This window comes from Bombina bombina, chromosome 4, assembly GCF_027579735.1.
Source record: "Bombina bombina isolate aBomBom1 chromosome 4, aBomBom1.pri, whole genome shotgun sequence".
Classification (NCBI taxonomy): domain Eukaryota; kingdom Metazoa; phylum Chordata; class Amphibia; order Anura; family Bombinatoridae; genus Bombina; species Bombina bombina.
Genome location: NC_069502.1, coordinates 241,373,622 through 241,390,014, shown reverse-complemented (window position 1 = coordinate 241,390,014; position 16,393 = coordinate 241,373,622). Strand labels below are relative to the sequence as shown.

The following is a 16,393-nucleotide window of genomic DNA, read 5'->3' as shown; positions in this document are numbered from 1 at the left end:
TGTACCCACATGGTACATGAGCAGAAAAGCAGCCTGTGGTTTGGGCCTTGTTGCCAAAGTAAACGAGATTACGGAAGATATGTTTGGTGAATTGGGCCTGCTAAATTGCAACCCAGTCCGAATATCACTTAAAGTTGATGCAGTCCAAAACAGCATTACTACTCCTCGTAGAATTCCATTACCGCTCATGCCTCAAGTGGAGAAGGAACTTCTGCGTATGAAGAATATGGAAGTTATTGAAGAGGTTGTCGAAGCAACTGACTGGTGTGCCCCCATTGTGCGCGTTGCGAAGAAGAACGGGAAGGTATGCATCTGCATAGACTTGAAACGGCTGAATGAGGCGATGAAAAGAGAGCAAATAAGAAAGGAGACACGTTTAGATACAGATCTTCAAGAAGTTAAATATATATATATATATATATATATATATATATATATATATAAGGTTGGCCCGAGAGCCGGGCAGCCTGGATGTCTTTGAGCTCTTACCAGTCAGAGAGGTCACAGCTCACGGAGGTGGACGGTTTAGTGCTGTTCCAAGACTGCATTTTTATTCCTGTTAGCATGTGGCAGGAGATGTTAAGCAGGATTCACAATGGCCACTTGGGCATTACAAAGTGCAGAGAAAGGGCAGCTACGGCGGTATGGTGACATGGGATCAGTACCAACATTGAGTAGGCCGGCATTTCCAGCAAATGGCAAATTTTGACACATGGCTTGCAGAGAAGAGCAAACCAAACTTGTTTTCTGGTAGCCTTTTATGTTAGTGAGCTGAACTCCCCCTTACTAAATTCCTGCATGAAATAAATCACTAGGCTGACAACTTACTTCTACCTTAACCCTTACACTGCTGCATTAACACATACTGTACTATCTTGTTTCCCTGAAGAGGCTAGTGTGACTGACATGGAATTCAAAGTGGCTTTAGTTTAGAATTATTTAGTTGATAGGGGGATGTGCTAAAAGATACAGGTGCATGGAAACAAATGGTTAAACTACCTGTGTTTTTATAATGTAATTTGCATGCATGTGTTAAATGCAACTTTTGTCCCTTGTGTGCTTTCTACTTAGTTTTATTTATTTGTGTGTAAGTGCACTATAAAATAATCATTTTTGGTAAATAAAAAACATTGATTTACATGGTTTCTGTAGACCATTTCTATTTTTTATTAAAGACCAGTTTTAACACAGTTACCACTAAAAAGCTGAGGATCACCTCCTGATTTTTGTTTTAGGGAGCAGGAACCACTTAGTATGCAAGACAGAGTATATTAAAATGCTCACTACACAAAGCATACATACCTATCAGCGCCTGTGTAAGATGGAGTCAGTGTGTGCATGGAGCGCACATTTTTACAAAGTAGGTAGCAGAGGGAGTAGATAGGTGGAGCAAAAAGGGAGTCCCTTAATTTCTACCCCACAGCCTGCAGGCCCATGGCAGAAGATAGCCACAGATTTCTGCGAACTTCATGAGAAGAAGTACCTGGGTGTGAGATTACTATTCCAGGTATTTGGAGATTGCACCCCTGAATGACTCTGGCCGTTATCACTCATCTCAAAAGCTTGTTTGCCCGGTGGGGCATACCGATGGAGCTAGTGAGTGATAACGGAATGCAGTTTGCTTCCATGGAGCTCAGTTCTTTCAGCAGTGAATATGATTTAATCCATTCTACGTCAAGTCCGCATTACCCGCAGGCCAATAGAATGGCTGAAAGGGCAGTTCAAACAAACAAGTTAATTTTGAAGCAATCTGAGCCGTACCTAGCTTTCTTGGCCTATAGGGTGACTCCCATCCAAGCCATAGGTTTTAGCCGGCACAGTTGATGTTGGGACATCAGATCCGCACTACTTTACCCTCTGTGGGTGTCTTCCAGCCAGCCCCCTCTGTTCCTCGGGACGAGGTACTTAGGAGGGATGAAGAGGCGAAAAGGGGCTACTGATTCTTCTACGACAGAAAACTCTCTGTGAGGCCCTTGTAGGAGCTGAATGTGGGCCAAAATGTCAAAGTTAAACTGGATGATGAGAAGAAATCAAAAACGCCTGCTACTGTAATAGGACGCTCTCCAGAACTAAAGTCTTTTGTAGTCCTTACTGAAGGAGGGACAGTCACACGTCAAAATAGAAGACATCTTCAGCCAGTACCTGAGAGTTTGGGACTGGATGCCTCGGAGCCACAGTCGGTGGGATCCCCTGTTTTAGGAGGGGTGACTTCCCCTTAGCAAGACTACAGCGGGGATATTTATGTGCTTCCAGCAGACTCTCAATCAACTTCTTCTGTATCAGAGGATAGTTCATGTAAAATTACGTCAAGTGGAAAAGTCACTGTAGACTAGGGTAGTCTACCCTGATGTCCAAGACCGGATTGTATTTCTTGTTGTTCATATATATTCTCTTATAACTTATTTCTTGTACACTAAAAAAAATTGTATGCTTCTTGTATACCTTGTTATTGGTTGTACTGTAAAAAAATGTATAATTTATCCTTTGAAAAAGGGGAAGATGTGGCGAGAGTGGGAGTGTGACGTCACCGGATGGGGGCGTGACCTATAGCCGTTATAGTCTATGTCGCAGTTACTAATCTGATGTGTTGTGCAGTCTGTATTCTTCTATGCTCTGCAATAAAATAGCGTTGTACCTTCTATGTTGTGCCCTGCATCTCATGACAATTGCTATTGGCTATTAATGATTTACCTTTAAGGGGCCAAGAAAAGAAATTGCACCTGGACCCTCAATGAGTAGGTCTGCTACTGAATAGTGGTCATAATTGATTGTTACCATTTATAATGGACTGAGATATAGGTGAAAATTACTGACCATGACTCTAGAATACATCAGTTTGCCTATAATCACCTCTGGAGACAACTCTCATTCTGTCCAATAAGACTGCTTTATCATAACAAAATAAATGCAAATATTGTACAATCTCAAATATTTACATAACCTGTTTTTTTCTTTTCAGTGTTGCTTGTGTTTTTTATTTGATGTGAGAGATATATCATGTATTAGTAGGTATAAATGCAGAATTACAATTGGTGCAGTAGGTGCAGTGGCCCCAGGGCCCAAGTGCTGGGGGGCCCATAACAACCGGTCTATTCATAGGTGTGTGCAGAATGTGTACAATCCTAAAGCAGGGGAGCCTTTCACTAGAGCAGGCTGCAGATCCATCACCCTCGAAATCCTTATACAGAGCAGCATGTATATTACTACTATTTCTTACTACTAAGATATCTTGGGTGGGGGGGGGGGGGGCTTTGTTAAGGGACAGTCAAGTCCAAAAAAAACTTTCATGTTTCAAATAGGGCATGTAATTTTAAACAACTTTCTAATTTACTTTTATCACCAATTTTGCTTTGTTCTCTTGGTATTCTTAGTCGAAAGCTAAACCTAGGAGGTTGATATGCTAATTTCTTAGACCTTGAAGGCCGCCTCTAATCTAAATGCATTTTGATAGTTTTTCACCACTAGAGAGCATTAGTTCACATGTTTCATATAGATAAGATTGAGCTCATGCACGTGAATTTACCATGGAGACAGCTCTGATTGGCTAAACTGCAAGTCTGTCAAAAGAAGTGAAATAAGGGGGCAGTCTGCTGAGGCTTAGATACAGGGTAATTACAGAGGTAAAATGCGTATAATTATAACTGTGTTGGTTATGCAAAACTGGGGAATTGGTAAATAAGGGATTATCTATCTTTTTATACAACAAAAATTCTGGTGTTGACTGTCCCTTTAAGTAGGTCCGCTACTGATTAGGCACATCACTGCATCACACACAACAGCATTATATACACTAGGCAGAAAACTGCACAGCAACACACACCAGAGCAAAATATATAGTACCCCACAGCATCACATAAACATCAGCACTTTGTATGCATAAACTATGACAAAGGGACATTACAATAATTCATGAATTTTAAAGAAAAGTGTTTTTTAAATATGTTTATCATTTTTACATCTAAAAACACAAAGTTAACGTCTGTTTGATTTTTTAATAGTAAGGGATAGATTACGAGTGGAGCGTAATTTATCACTCCTGCTTGTGTGTTAAATGCGCTAGAAGTAAGCTTTTTGCACGTGTTGAGTTGCGTGAATTACAAGTTGAAAGTAAAAAGTTTTCAAACAATAATTAATCCTAAACACGCAAAAAAATGAAGTTAGAATATCTCGATCACATTAACGTATTCCCCGAAGTCAATGGATCAAGGTTTACTTGAGCGCAAACCTGATCATATTTTCTCAAGTGCGCAAACCCGACATGAAAATATGAATATTTCACATTCCAATGTTCTTCACATAGCAGAATATGGAGAGAGAGGGAGAAAAGAGAAAGAGAGATATCAGGGTGGTTTGCACTCACTTTTTAAAAGAAACAGCAACTGCCAGGGAGGTCAGGAAAGATAAATTGTATCCAATATAGTGAAAAGATCCGCACTAACTGGACTTGTATCAATTGTGATATATATCACAATTGATACAAGTCCAGTGAGTGCTGATCTTTTCACTATATTGTATATATATACAGGTAGCCCTCAGTTTACGCCGGGGTTAGGTTCCAGAAGGAATGGTTGTAAATCGAAACCATTGTAAATTGAAACCCAGTTTATAATGTAAGTCAATGGGAAGTGAGAGAGTTAGGTTCCAGGCCCCTCTCAAAATTGTCTTAAGTAACACCTAATACATTATTTTTAAAGCTTTGAAATGAAGACTTTAAATGCTAAACAGCATTATAAACCTAATAAAATAATCACACAACACAGAATATATAATTAAACTAAGTTAAATGAACAAAAACATTTGTTAAACAACATTATAAACCTAATAAAATAATCACACAACACAGACTTCACTTGCATTTTTCTGCAAACAGTTCTTTCTATGCATTCCAATCTGGACTGATTTATAGACAAGAAGATCTTGTCCCTTTGAAATCTGCTCAATAGCTCAAGTCTGGTTAAACTGATTAATTTCAGCTTGCTTGGTTTTGCTGCAACACAAACGGACAGCTCCACCTACTGGCTATTTTAATAAATGCACTGCTTCTCAATGCTTTTCAATAGCAGTCACATGACTGGAAAAAAAGGTTGTTATTCTGAAACGGTGTAAATTGAACCGTTGTAAAACGAGGGCCACCTGTACTGTATATATATATATATATAGAGAGAGAGAGAGAATATAGAAAGGAAACAAGGAACTCCAAGACTGTTGCCAATGTTGGTTTATTAGAGCAGGTAAGTGAGAGACACAGTCACAGTGTGCAAGGATTAGATTTGACGCGTTTCCCGCATGCTCACATGCGCTTCATCAGAGATCTACAGGTGTTCACCTGTTATAAGGTTAAATACAGGTATTGACCAATAATGTGTGAGTAAAATCTTTGTTGTCACTATATACAGTATATATGAATATCTATTTAAAAATACTTAGAACATATTCCCCTATGTGAAGAACATTGGAATATGTAATATTTAAAGTAAATACATAACTAAACACTTCATTAAAATTAAATATTGCATAAATATGATTTTCCATGTTTTCAGCTACTTGACTTCAAATACATATATGTCTATATATGTATACATATGTATTTATGTGTTTATATGTGTATATATGTTTGTAAATACAAATATATATATATATATACACACACACACATTTACATACATATACATATTTAGACATGTGTATGTATGGATCTCTATTTGAGTACTATTATAAGTGTAACTGTACTTTTAAATATATTTTTGAAATATTTTTTTGCACTTTTTTGTCTCGCGTAATATTTAACCAGAGCTCTGAAGACGCTCTTACCCTCACGCTTTGCATTTACTTTAAACTTGTAATATAATGTGCACAAACAGCCACAATAGACCAAATATTTGTTGCACAAAACAGTTAGCGTGCCACTCAAAATCTAGCTCTAAGTGTATTTTATTGTAGCTCATTGGCTGAGAGTGAAAACTCTACAGTTGCATTGATAAGACAGTGATATGCCCCTAGAAAACATTTTAAAATGTTTGTTTTTAGTTGCAACATAATAAAATAACGTTAATGACCCTTTAGGCACATCCCTGCATAACTCATACCACTATGTGCAGCACTGAATACAGTAGAGAACTACAAAACTGTACAGTGTATAGTGCTGAGTAGACGGATAAAATAATGATATTAGTTGAAGAGAAAGGGCAATGCAAACATTGCCTTGGCATATACACACGAGTCACTGCAAAACACCCACACTGCCGTATTCTTTTAGATATATAACATTATCTTAATGTGGCGCACACTTCTTATCAAAGCCACAAATTCTATCTAAGTGTGATGCACATATTCTAAGTGTGATGCATATTTTCAGTCCGCAGGCGTTTAACCACCCACCTGCAGAGTTATACACACAGGGAAGGAGGGAGTCAGAAGCTCAGATCTAGAGGAGGAAAACCCTGACACCTGATACGGCATGACACAGAATCCACAGGAGCAGAGAATCAATAAACAGCATCAATAACTGCTTTATATATGTGTTTACATTGCAGGGAAAATGTTTGTAAATAGATCCCAATAGACAGCAAGTTACAGAAACGAGTGATTGCTCCTGAGCAGTCACAAGCAATAGCAAATAAAAGAGAAGGTTTCACAAATCTATAGACAGTCTCTGTAAAAAATATATAGTTTATATAGAATAAGAAAGAATGAAATGAATACACAATAAGAGGGGAATAGGAGATTAAACAATAATAATGTGATTAAACAAGGAGAAAGAGGGAGTAATAGAATGGCAACAAAATGAGAAGAAAGTTAAAAGTGAGAGATGGTCTTTTCTAAACTGATGAGACCTTCATACCCCAAATTGTGTTGTCTCATTATCTTTTAATCAAAGATGTGTTAGCCGGTATTAAACGGCCATAATAGTCAAAACAATGACATGCTCAAATTCAACCCAGCACTACTGTGTGTTTAACCCCGCCAAAGAGTTTAAACACATAGGAGAAGTACCACTCAGGACCCACAAAGCACTGCTGGTCCCAAGCAGCACCCACCGTTAATCAAATCAGCGGCGCTAGTTGCACAACTCAGATGTGCAACTAGAGCTGCTGATTGGATCAGTGGTGGGTTCCGCACAAAGTAGTGCAGGGTCCATAGTATTAAAATTACACGCTCTAACGAATTAGAAGATGTAATTTTTTTGACTAGTATGGCCCTTTAACAGTGTGTTTTTCCAGTAATACCAATCCAAAAATGCTTCTGACGTTGATACTCAAATTCAGAACTGTCAACTCCAGAAAACATCATAAAAACATTATATGCATTGTTAAAGGGATATGAAACCCACATTTTTTTTCTTTCATGATTCAGATAGAGCATGCAATTTTTAGAAACTCTCTAATTTACTCCTATTATCATTTTTTCTTCGTTCTCTTGGTATCTTTATTTGAAAAAGCAGGAATGAAAGCATAGGAGCGGCCCATTTTTGGTTCAGCACCTGGGTAGCGCTTGCTGATTGCTTACATATCTGCTTTTTAAATAAAGATACCAATAGAACAAAGAAAATTTATGCTTACCCGATAAATTCCTTTCTTTCCTGACAGGGAGAGTCCACGACTTCATTCCTTACTGTTGGGAAATACAACGCCTGGCCAACAAAGACACCCCAGCCAAAGGCTTAAATATCCCTCCCTCTTCCCCTATCCCCCCAGTCATTCGGCGGAGGGAACGAGGAAAAGTAGGAGAAACATCAGGGTATAAAGGTGCCAGAAGAAAAACAAAAAGGGAGCCGCCTAAACAAAGAAGAACTAACGGGCAGGGTTGTGGACTCTCCCTGCCAGGAAAGAAAGGAATTTATCTTGTAAGCATAAATTTTGTTTTCTTTCCATATGGTAGGTAGAGTCTACGACTTCATTCCTTACTGTTGGGAAAACAATACCCAAGCTCCAGAGGGCACTGAAGGAATAATGGGAGGGGACAAAAAAGAGGCGGACCCTAATCTGAGGGCACCACAGATTCCAAAACCTTTCTCCCGAAAGCTGCTTCAGCTGAAGCAAACACATCAAACTTGTAAAATTTAGAAAAAGTATGTATGTAAGGATGACCAGGTAGCCTCCTTACAAATCATTATCTGATCCATTGAGGCTTCTTTGTTATAAACCCAGGAGGAAACTACTGCTTTAGTACAATGAGCCGTAATACTCTCAGGAGGCCGCCGTTTTATAACCTGAAGGTAGAACTTCAAGGCACAAACCACATCTAGATTGTGAAGCAAACGTTCCTTCGCCGAAGAAGGATTGGGACACAAGGAAGGAACAACAATCTCTTAATTAATGTTGCGATCAGAAACCACCTTAGGAATGAAACCTAACTTTGTACGTAAAACCACCTTATCAGCATGAAAAACAAGGTAAGGGGGGTCACATTGCAAGGCAGAAATCTCGGAGACTCTGCGTGCAGAGGCAATAGCCAATAGAATCAAAACCTTCCAAGATAAAAGATTAATGTCAACATTATGCATGGGTTCAAACGGAGTCTGCTGCAACACAAAGAACAAGATTGAGACTCCATATTTCTAAACAGCGGTCTAATCCTAGTCAGAGCCTTAACAAAAATAAATGCACATCCGGAAGCTCAGCTAATCTCTTGTGCAGCAACACCGACAGGGCCGATATCTGTCCCTTCAGGGAACTAGCAGATAGACCCTTCTTCAGTCCATCCTGGAAAAAAGATAACATTCTGGCAACTTTAATGGCTGGGGTACTCACCAACTTCTAGACCCAGACAATTTGTCAAAAAAACGCTCCTCAGGAGTGCTGTCTGCAGCAGGATCATAAGGAAGTGAATGAACCTGCACCTGGTCACATGGTGCGCAAGGAAGGACCTCCCTTGCTATGAAAAAGTGCGCAAAACTATTAGGAGCTGCGCAACTCACAAAAGTGAAAGTGAAACCTGCCTGTTCCAGCCAAAAGTACACAGTCTAAATGAGCCCTGAAAAAGTATTCACAAAATTTAAAGCAGTATATAAACTCCCCAAACTGTTTCCAATAAATTCCAACTGAGGAGATATTAACCCTCGATCCTACTGAGGTATAGAGGAGTCCCACTGTGACCCTATATAAGGTGTCCTTGCTATATGAAAATAACACACTTACCCTCCAGGATCCGTGCTGTGGAACAGATACAGCCTCTCATCTGTATCCTCGCATCTGTAGCAATGCTCTGACAGGGACCTGAGTGTGGAAAAGCAAGAAGTGTAATTAGTTAACACTGATTGCTCAGGAGTTGTTAGATAGACAGTCTGGATGGCTTCGCAAAAAAAAAAAAACTTTCCCTGCATCTCCAGACTCTAACTTTCATCAATACTTTCACTGAGAGGTTTATATGATTACTTAAAACTCCAGTCCTTGAAGGGAACATACCCATTAAGGACTCTCCGAATCTTCTGACACTTCTCTGCCATCCTCCTCTAGTAATGAAAGGCAAAGAATGACTAGGGGATAGGGGAAGTTGGAGGGATATTTAAGCCTTTGGCTGGGGTATCTTTGCCTCCTCCTGGTGGCCAAGTGTTGTATTTCCCAACAGTAAGGAATGAAGTCGTGGACTCTCCCTGCCTTATGGAAAGAAATTGATAATATGAGTAACAGAAAGTTGCAACAGCAAAAGTCATATTTAGGAAGAAGCCATGATTTATAAACTCTAGCTTTACAAAGGGGAAATAATACAACTGTAATTAATAATGTGATAGAAACATTATTTTCTTGTACCCACTGTTAAGAATAAATTTATTTAGACTCTCAGCAGAAGATACCAAGGGTAAGGGGTAAATATACTATTTGTTCTCCCTCATCACACTGATGGTCATTTGATATGTGATGGGGGGTGTAGAACTCAAGGTTAATACATTAGAAAGCATGAGTGAGGTGTATAGATCTGTGTGAAGTTACTAAAAACAAACAACAAAAAGACGCACCAAACAAAAGGAGAAGAATGGAAGGTGAATAACTAAAAGATGTACGATACAAGAACATAAAGGGTAGGAACAAGGTGAAAATAAGGAGCATTGCTTGCACTAAAGAACCCCCACAAACTAACATGCTTGTCCTTCATGTCCTCATTAAGGTTTCCATTGCTGTCGCTGGATGATGCTGCACTTAACGGGTTTTCATGGGATCCGTTACTGCCCAGACTGCCATATCCACTTGAGCCACTATTATGGACAGGCTGAAAAAACAAAAAAAACAAAAATCACTCTCAAATCCACTACCCAAAAACAGTAAGTATAAAATAACCCAAAAACTGCACAGTAAACCTGGTTTCCTGTATCCTCTATCTTTATTAATTAAGTGTAATTAAAATCTTTACATTAAACTTTGCTTATTTTCCACTTTTTCCTCTAATTTAACTAAAAAAGTGAGTGTGTGTGTGTTGGGGGGGGGGGGGGGGTTAATTATGAGAATTGGACATGTACACTGCAGATTTTACAAGCCAAACCCTGCCACATACTGTATCTCCTCCTAATTGGCCTCAGCAGAGGAGATAACAGAATATACAGCAAAACAATGAAAGTCAAATTATACTAATTGTATGCAGCCTTGAGCAATCACAATTGCTCAATTGGGTATTATAGTCATCGGTTAATCAAAGACCAGTTAGCACATCCCATATTTATTATAAGATTTGCTAAATACTATGCTAGCCAAATTTACATTAATATTGTTGATACTGTTGTGTGCTAATTCATGTAATTGACTTTTAATATTACTTCTTAAAAGCACTACAGTCTACCTTAACCCCTTAACCCCCAAATTACAAAATCTCTTAACCCTGTCACTAAATCCCCACCATTAAAACCTAATAACCATTAACGGCCCCTAAACCACCAAAAACCTCCCCATCAAAACCCATAAACACAATTAAACCCCTAACAATAAAACCCCTAACTACTGTTAATGCCTACAACTCTAAATCCTCAAAACAATTAACACTCTAACTGTATAAACAGCCATCCCAATTAGTCCCCACTGCTAAACCCCCCTAACCACTAAACACACTAACCATTTAGCCATCATAATTCCAAATTTAGCAGAAATTATTGCAAAAATTCCCTCCTATTAACCTCTAACCCCCCGACCATGGACCTTTTCCACTAGAAGGTCCCTCCACCTAAGCTGATCCCTACCCTAAGATGCCCCCACTGTAGACCTCCCTCAACTAAAATAACAACTATACAAAGAGCCTACTATCTCAACTGACCCCTATCCTAAGAACCCCTACCTAAACTGACCCTTACTCTAAGAGCTGCCACCTAACATGACCCCTACCCTAAGAGCCTTATACACCACCACCGCAATCCCTTTACTTCAAGACCACCACTTAAATTGACTTCTACACTAAGAAGGTGTCATCTTCTTGATGTCCCTTGTCCCATTCTGCCTATTCTCCAGCATTTTAAGCTTTTTTTTCCCCCTACTCCTATTGGCTGGTGTATTCCAAATCATCCAATAGAAATGGTCATTGATATTTGGTTGATTGAAAAATTTAAATAAGCCAAAACAAATATCTGGCATCCTTGCATGGATTAACCAATAGGAATGGTCATGAATTATATTACTTAATTTGAATTTTTAAATTATGCAAAGCAAAAAAATAAATTTAAAAAATGCAGAACTTAAAAAATGGAAGAGGAATGAATTTTGCATGAGCAGTATTAACGCTTCATACACCTTGCATCCTGTTCTAAAAAAAGACTACCCTATACAACATCTCTCTATAGCATTTAGACTGTTTTTTATAACATGAATGCTGGGGCAGGCTCACTGGTTGCAGCGTATATATATTACCTGAAGTAGGATCTGATAGATCTGCTCTGTGATTTCCTGAATTTCAGGATGCATTGACCGATTCTCAGTGCAAGGGGCAGCAGAGAAGACATCTTCTTTAACAGGACCCCTAGGGAAGAAAAAAAAATTGTTCACCATGTATGACTTTTTATCTTTATGGCAGCATTTAGATAATCTTATAAAGGAGTCTTTACTCTAATAGTTTACATTGCATCGGAAAACATTAAAAGAAAGGAAGTGCTAGCCAGAAGGTCACTCTGGTACAAAGACCAAAGTTTTAATAGACGTCCCTGCACTTTCACTTTTATGGACAGCAACTGATAGATTTGTGACATCATCTCTAAACACTATCCCTTACTTACAGCTGACAGTGACATAGCAGATACTGCTAGCAAAGGCTGTAGATTTGCCTTTAAAAGGGGCTTAACAATAGGCAATAGATTAGCACCCACGACTCTAAAGAGTAGAAATGTATTGAGCTCTTGGTTGACCACAAAAGGAGTGTATAACTGTCACAATGCAAACTGTATAGCTTGTAGCCACTTATTAGTGGGAAATGGATACAAAAGTGAAGGAACAGGGGAAACTTCACACATGAGAGATGCTTCAACTGCAGAGCTACCTATGTGATGTATTTACGTGCATGCTCACTATGTAAGTTGCAATACATAGGTATGACCTCACGAGAGGTCGGATCTAGAATTCGTGAGCATGTCAGTAATAAAAAAGCAGGTATTCTGACAACCCCATTGATTTCACACTTCAACTACCATCATAACAAGAGCCCTAGTAGTCTGAAATGGACGATTGGCAAACATATTTCCCCCCCCCCCACCGAGAGGGGGTGACAGATCAATTACTCGCAAGGGAGGAGGTCTACTGGATCCTTAGATTAAAAACCAGGAGACCATCTGGCCTTAATAGTGAGTATGACCTCAAACTTTTGCCATTAACAGTGATCTGGTTTGGATTAGCTTTGTATCAAGTAATCCCCCTTTTTTCATTACTATTATCACCCCTTAAAAGGAGCTTAGATTTAATCAAAATGTAATGAAATGGTTTATATTTAGTACACTATGCTGTTGCTCAAAAAATGACCACAAAGGTTACTACTTTGAAATTCATTTTTGGAATCAAATGTGGTTCATATAGCAACAAAAATGATCACTTTCTAGCATGCATATATGTACTATGTTTGTTTAGCATCTTATCTCACAATGATTATTGTATGATTAAAATATGACTAAAAGGGTACGCTGAGAAGCTATGTAAACATAATTATGTCCAAAGCTTAATAGGAAGTTAACGTTCCTAACTTTGTGAGATGACAGATACTTAAGCAAATATTGTTTCACATAAGAATTGGTGTGAGTTGATTTTTTCTTCCCCAACATAGTACTAGCAATATGTACTAGGGTTAGCCAAGTGCCCGTGAACTAAATGAAGATATCAGTAGGCGTAGATAGGAATTATGTATAGTGAACAGGATTGGTTAGGTGTGGTTTTGTGTTAACCAATTGTAATAGATTCATTCTGCCTTAAATTGAAAGGCTAGCGGTCACTAATTAAGCTATGACTACCGCGATTCAAGCGTGTCAGCCTTAGTGACCACCATCCTGTGTTGCAGCCCTGAGCGCTGTGCCATGCTGTCGGATTGTTTTATACAGTACTATGGAGTACGCTGCTGTTTTCTAATAAAGATGTTCTAAGGATTTTAACAAGCTGTCCAGGACTCTCTTTCCTCCTATTCATTGCGATAGAATGACACTGTCTAGAATATACATTGCATTGCAAGGATTACAGTTCCCTTTAACTGTATTCCATTTTACTATAAATACAGCTGACAAGTGCTAACAAAAAAAGTTAAGCGAACAGAAAACACTAAAATTATACAAAATCTAAAATTACCAGTCACCAAAAATAGCACAATAATTACTGTGCACAAACTAAGAGAGTATAATCAACTTGATGAGGATACATACATGAATGTCTTTATTCACATGTTCATTAGAGACTGCAGCTCAAAGATAAGAACACAATTTAACACACACTGGGACATTCTGTTAAACTGATTTATTGGTAAAAAAAAAATTAGAAAAATATGTTTTTAGGTTATAACTCCGAGTGGTTATAATGTATTTTTAAACTTTTTTTGTGAATAATAAATCATTTTAGCAAAAGGTTCAAGTGTGACCATTTGGTGTCTCCAAAAGGGCACTTGACTTAGATATATTAGCTCATGAACATGCTAAAGAGTAATGCTATGTGAGGATATCTGTCCCCTTCTTTTGTAAACGGTCAAAAGGATCACTGCTATGAAAACTACATTTTCTTAAAGTTGACTTTATTCTCCTATTCAGAGGCTTAACTACAGGGGTCTCAATGCAAGAGCTTGCATTTTATGTTTTTTTTAACTACACTATGCCTCCTCCAGGACATTCTATCTGTTTCTGCTCTCTTACACATGACTAGTCTGTTGAATGAAGTCTCATGCAAATAAGCATTTTTTTTCAAGAAGGGGGCAAATGCCCCCCTCAAGCTGTTTTGCTTTTTATATGATAAGCACCCACTTGAGTAACTCATTTGATGCTAATATTTCATGGTTGTTACATGATCCTTCACAATCAAAGGGACTTGCCAGTATACTGTGCTTATGGAGTATGGGAAAATGTGGATTAGACACTCACATTCTGACTTTGTGTCTTCCAATGATGAAGGACACTTTGCGGCTCCAGGGGTTTATGAAACTGGACCAGCTGCTGTCTATGGTGATGTATTCCCCATTACGGGCACAGAATCGCATTGGAGAGGAATCAAAAGGCTGCCCTCCATACTGGAGAACTAAGGGTAAAAACAATTGTTATCACTATAGCAGCATAAAACATTCTAAACAAAAAATGCTCAATAGTGAAAGAATTGCTTTACACATTATTCTAATGTTAAATTTCTTGTAGATAGTGACAGGAGTGACATTTTATCTTATACATACTTTTCTTATGAATAGCAATCATAAGTGGTCGGTCACTGGGATGCAAATGCAGAATTATAGGAGTGCCAATCAAATCCTGGGGCAGATACCCCAGCAAGGGAACAGCTCTATAGAAACAAAATCAAATAAGCAAATCAGCATTCATAGCAGTGACTAAAATATAGTGGTAAAATTGCAGGAAAATAATAAGAAATAGGTATGTACTCAGGAGAGAGACAAAAAGCTGAAACATAAAGTGAAGGGAAACGTAATATAGACAAAGCAAACATATAAATACAAGCATAGAAATGATAAACATATAGAGGGAACACATAATGCAGTTAAAGTTACTTTGCTTTCTGTTAGTTGTATGCATAAGGTTTTTTGAAATGGCTAATTGTCAAAATGTCAAGGGGTATTTTTGTACGTAGCGTATAATTTATTATTTTGTTTTGATGCCTAATTCCACTGAGTTGTACACATCTGAAAGCATACAATGTTCTACATAACTGCAATGGTGATTTTATTTACCGGTTTTAGACACAAAACTGTAGAATTACAGAAACATGTTTAGGAATATTTTCTATAAAAATATTAAATAAACATTTTAAAAACATTTTTTTAAACATTTTTAAAAACATACGTCTAGATTTAGAGTTTGGCGTTAGCCGTCAAAAGCAGCGTTAAGGGGTCCTAACGCTGCTTTTTACTGCCCGCTGGTATTTAGAGTCAGGCAGGAAAGGGTCTACCGCTCACTTTCTTTCCGTGACTCGAGGCTACCACAGATCCCCTTACGTCAATTGCGTATCCTATCTTTTCTATGGGATTTGCCTAACGCTGGTATTTCGAGTCTTGGAAGAAGTGAGCGGTAGAGCCTCTACCGACAAGAATCCTACCGTCAAAAAAAGTCAGTAGTTAAGAGCTTTATGGGCTAACGCGGGAACATAAAGCTCTTAACTACTGTGCTATAAAGTACACTAACACCCATAAACTACCTATGAACCCCTAAACCGAGCCCCCCCCACATCGCCAACCCTATAATACATTTTTTTAACCCCTAATCTTCCGACCGGACATCGCCGCCACCTACATTATAGCTATGAACCCCTAACCCTAATCTGCTGCCCCTAACATCGCCGACACCTACATTATATTTATTAACCTCTAATCTGCCCCCCCAACGTCGCCGCCACCTACCTACACTTATTAACCGATAATCTGCCGACCGGACCTCGCCGCCACTATAATAAATGTATTAACCCCTAAACCGCCGCACTCCCGCCTCGCAAACACTATAATAAATAGTATTAACCCCTAATCTGCCCTCCCTAACATTGCCGCCACCTACCTACAAATATTAACCCCTAATCTGCCGCCCCCAACGTCACCGCTACTATAATAAATTTATTAACCCCTAAACCTAAATCTAACCCTAACCCTAACACCCCCCTAAGTTAAATATAATTTAAATTAATCTAAATAAATGTACTATAATTAAATAAATTATTCCTCTTTAAAACTAAATACTTACCTATGAAATAAACCCTAATATAGCTACAATATAACTAATTGTTACATTGTAGCTATTTTAGGATTTATA

At 38.4% G+C, this 16,393-nt stretch overlaps 1 protein-coding gene across 1 annotated transcript in view; it reads right to left on the bottom strand.

The window, feature by feature from the left end:
* The window catches only part of LOC128657214 (period circadian protein homolog 2-like), a 178,208-nt gene that overhangs the window by 105,370 nt on the left and 56,445 nt on the right, over positions 1 to 16,393 (bottom strand). The window contains exons 9-12 of the mRNA XM_053711471.1: positions 14,815 to 14,921; positions 14,513 to 14,666; positions 11,826 to 11,934; positions 10,078 to 10,206 (exon numbers count right to left, since the gene is read on the bottom strand). Coding sequence (XP_053567446.1) covers positions 10,078 to 10,206; positions 11,826 to 11,934; positions 14,513 to 14,666; positions 14,815 to 14,921 — 499 coding nt within the window. The remainder of the gene's footprint in view (positions 1 to 10,077; positions 10,207 to 11,825; positions 11,935 to 14,512; positions 14,667 to 14,814; positions 14,922 to 16,393) is intronic.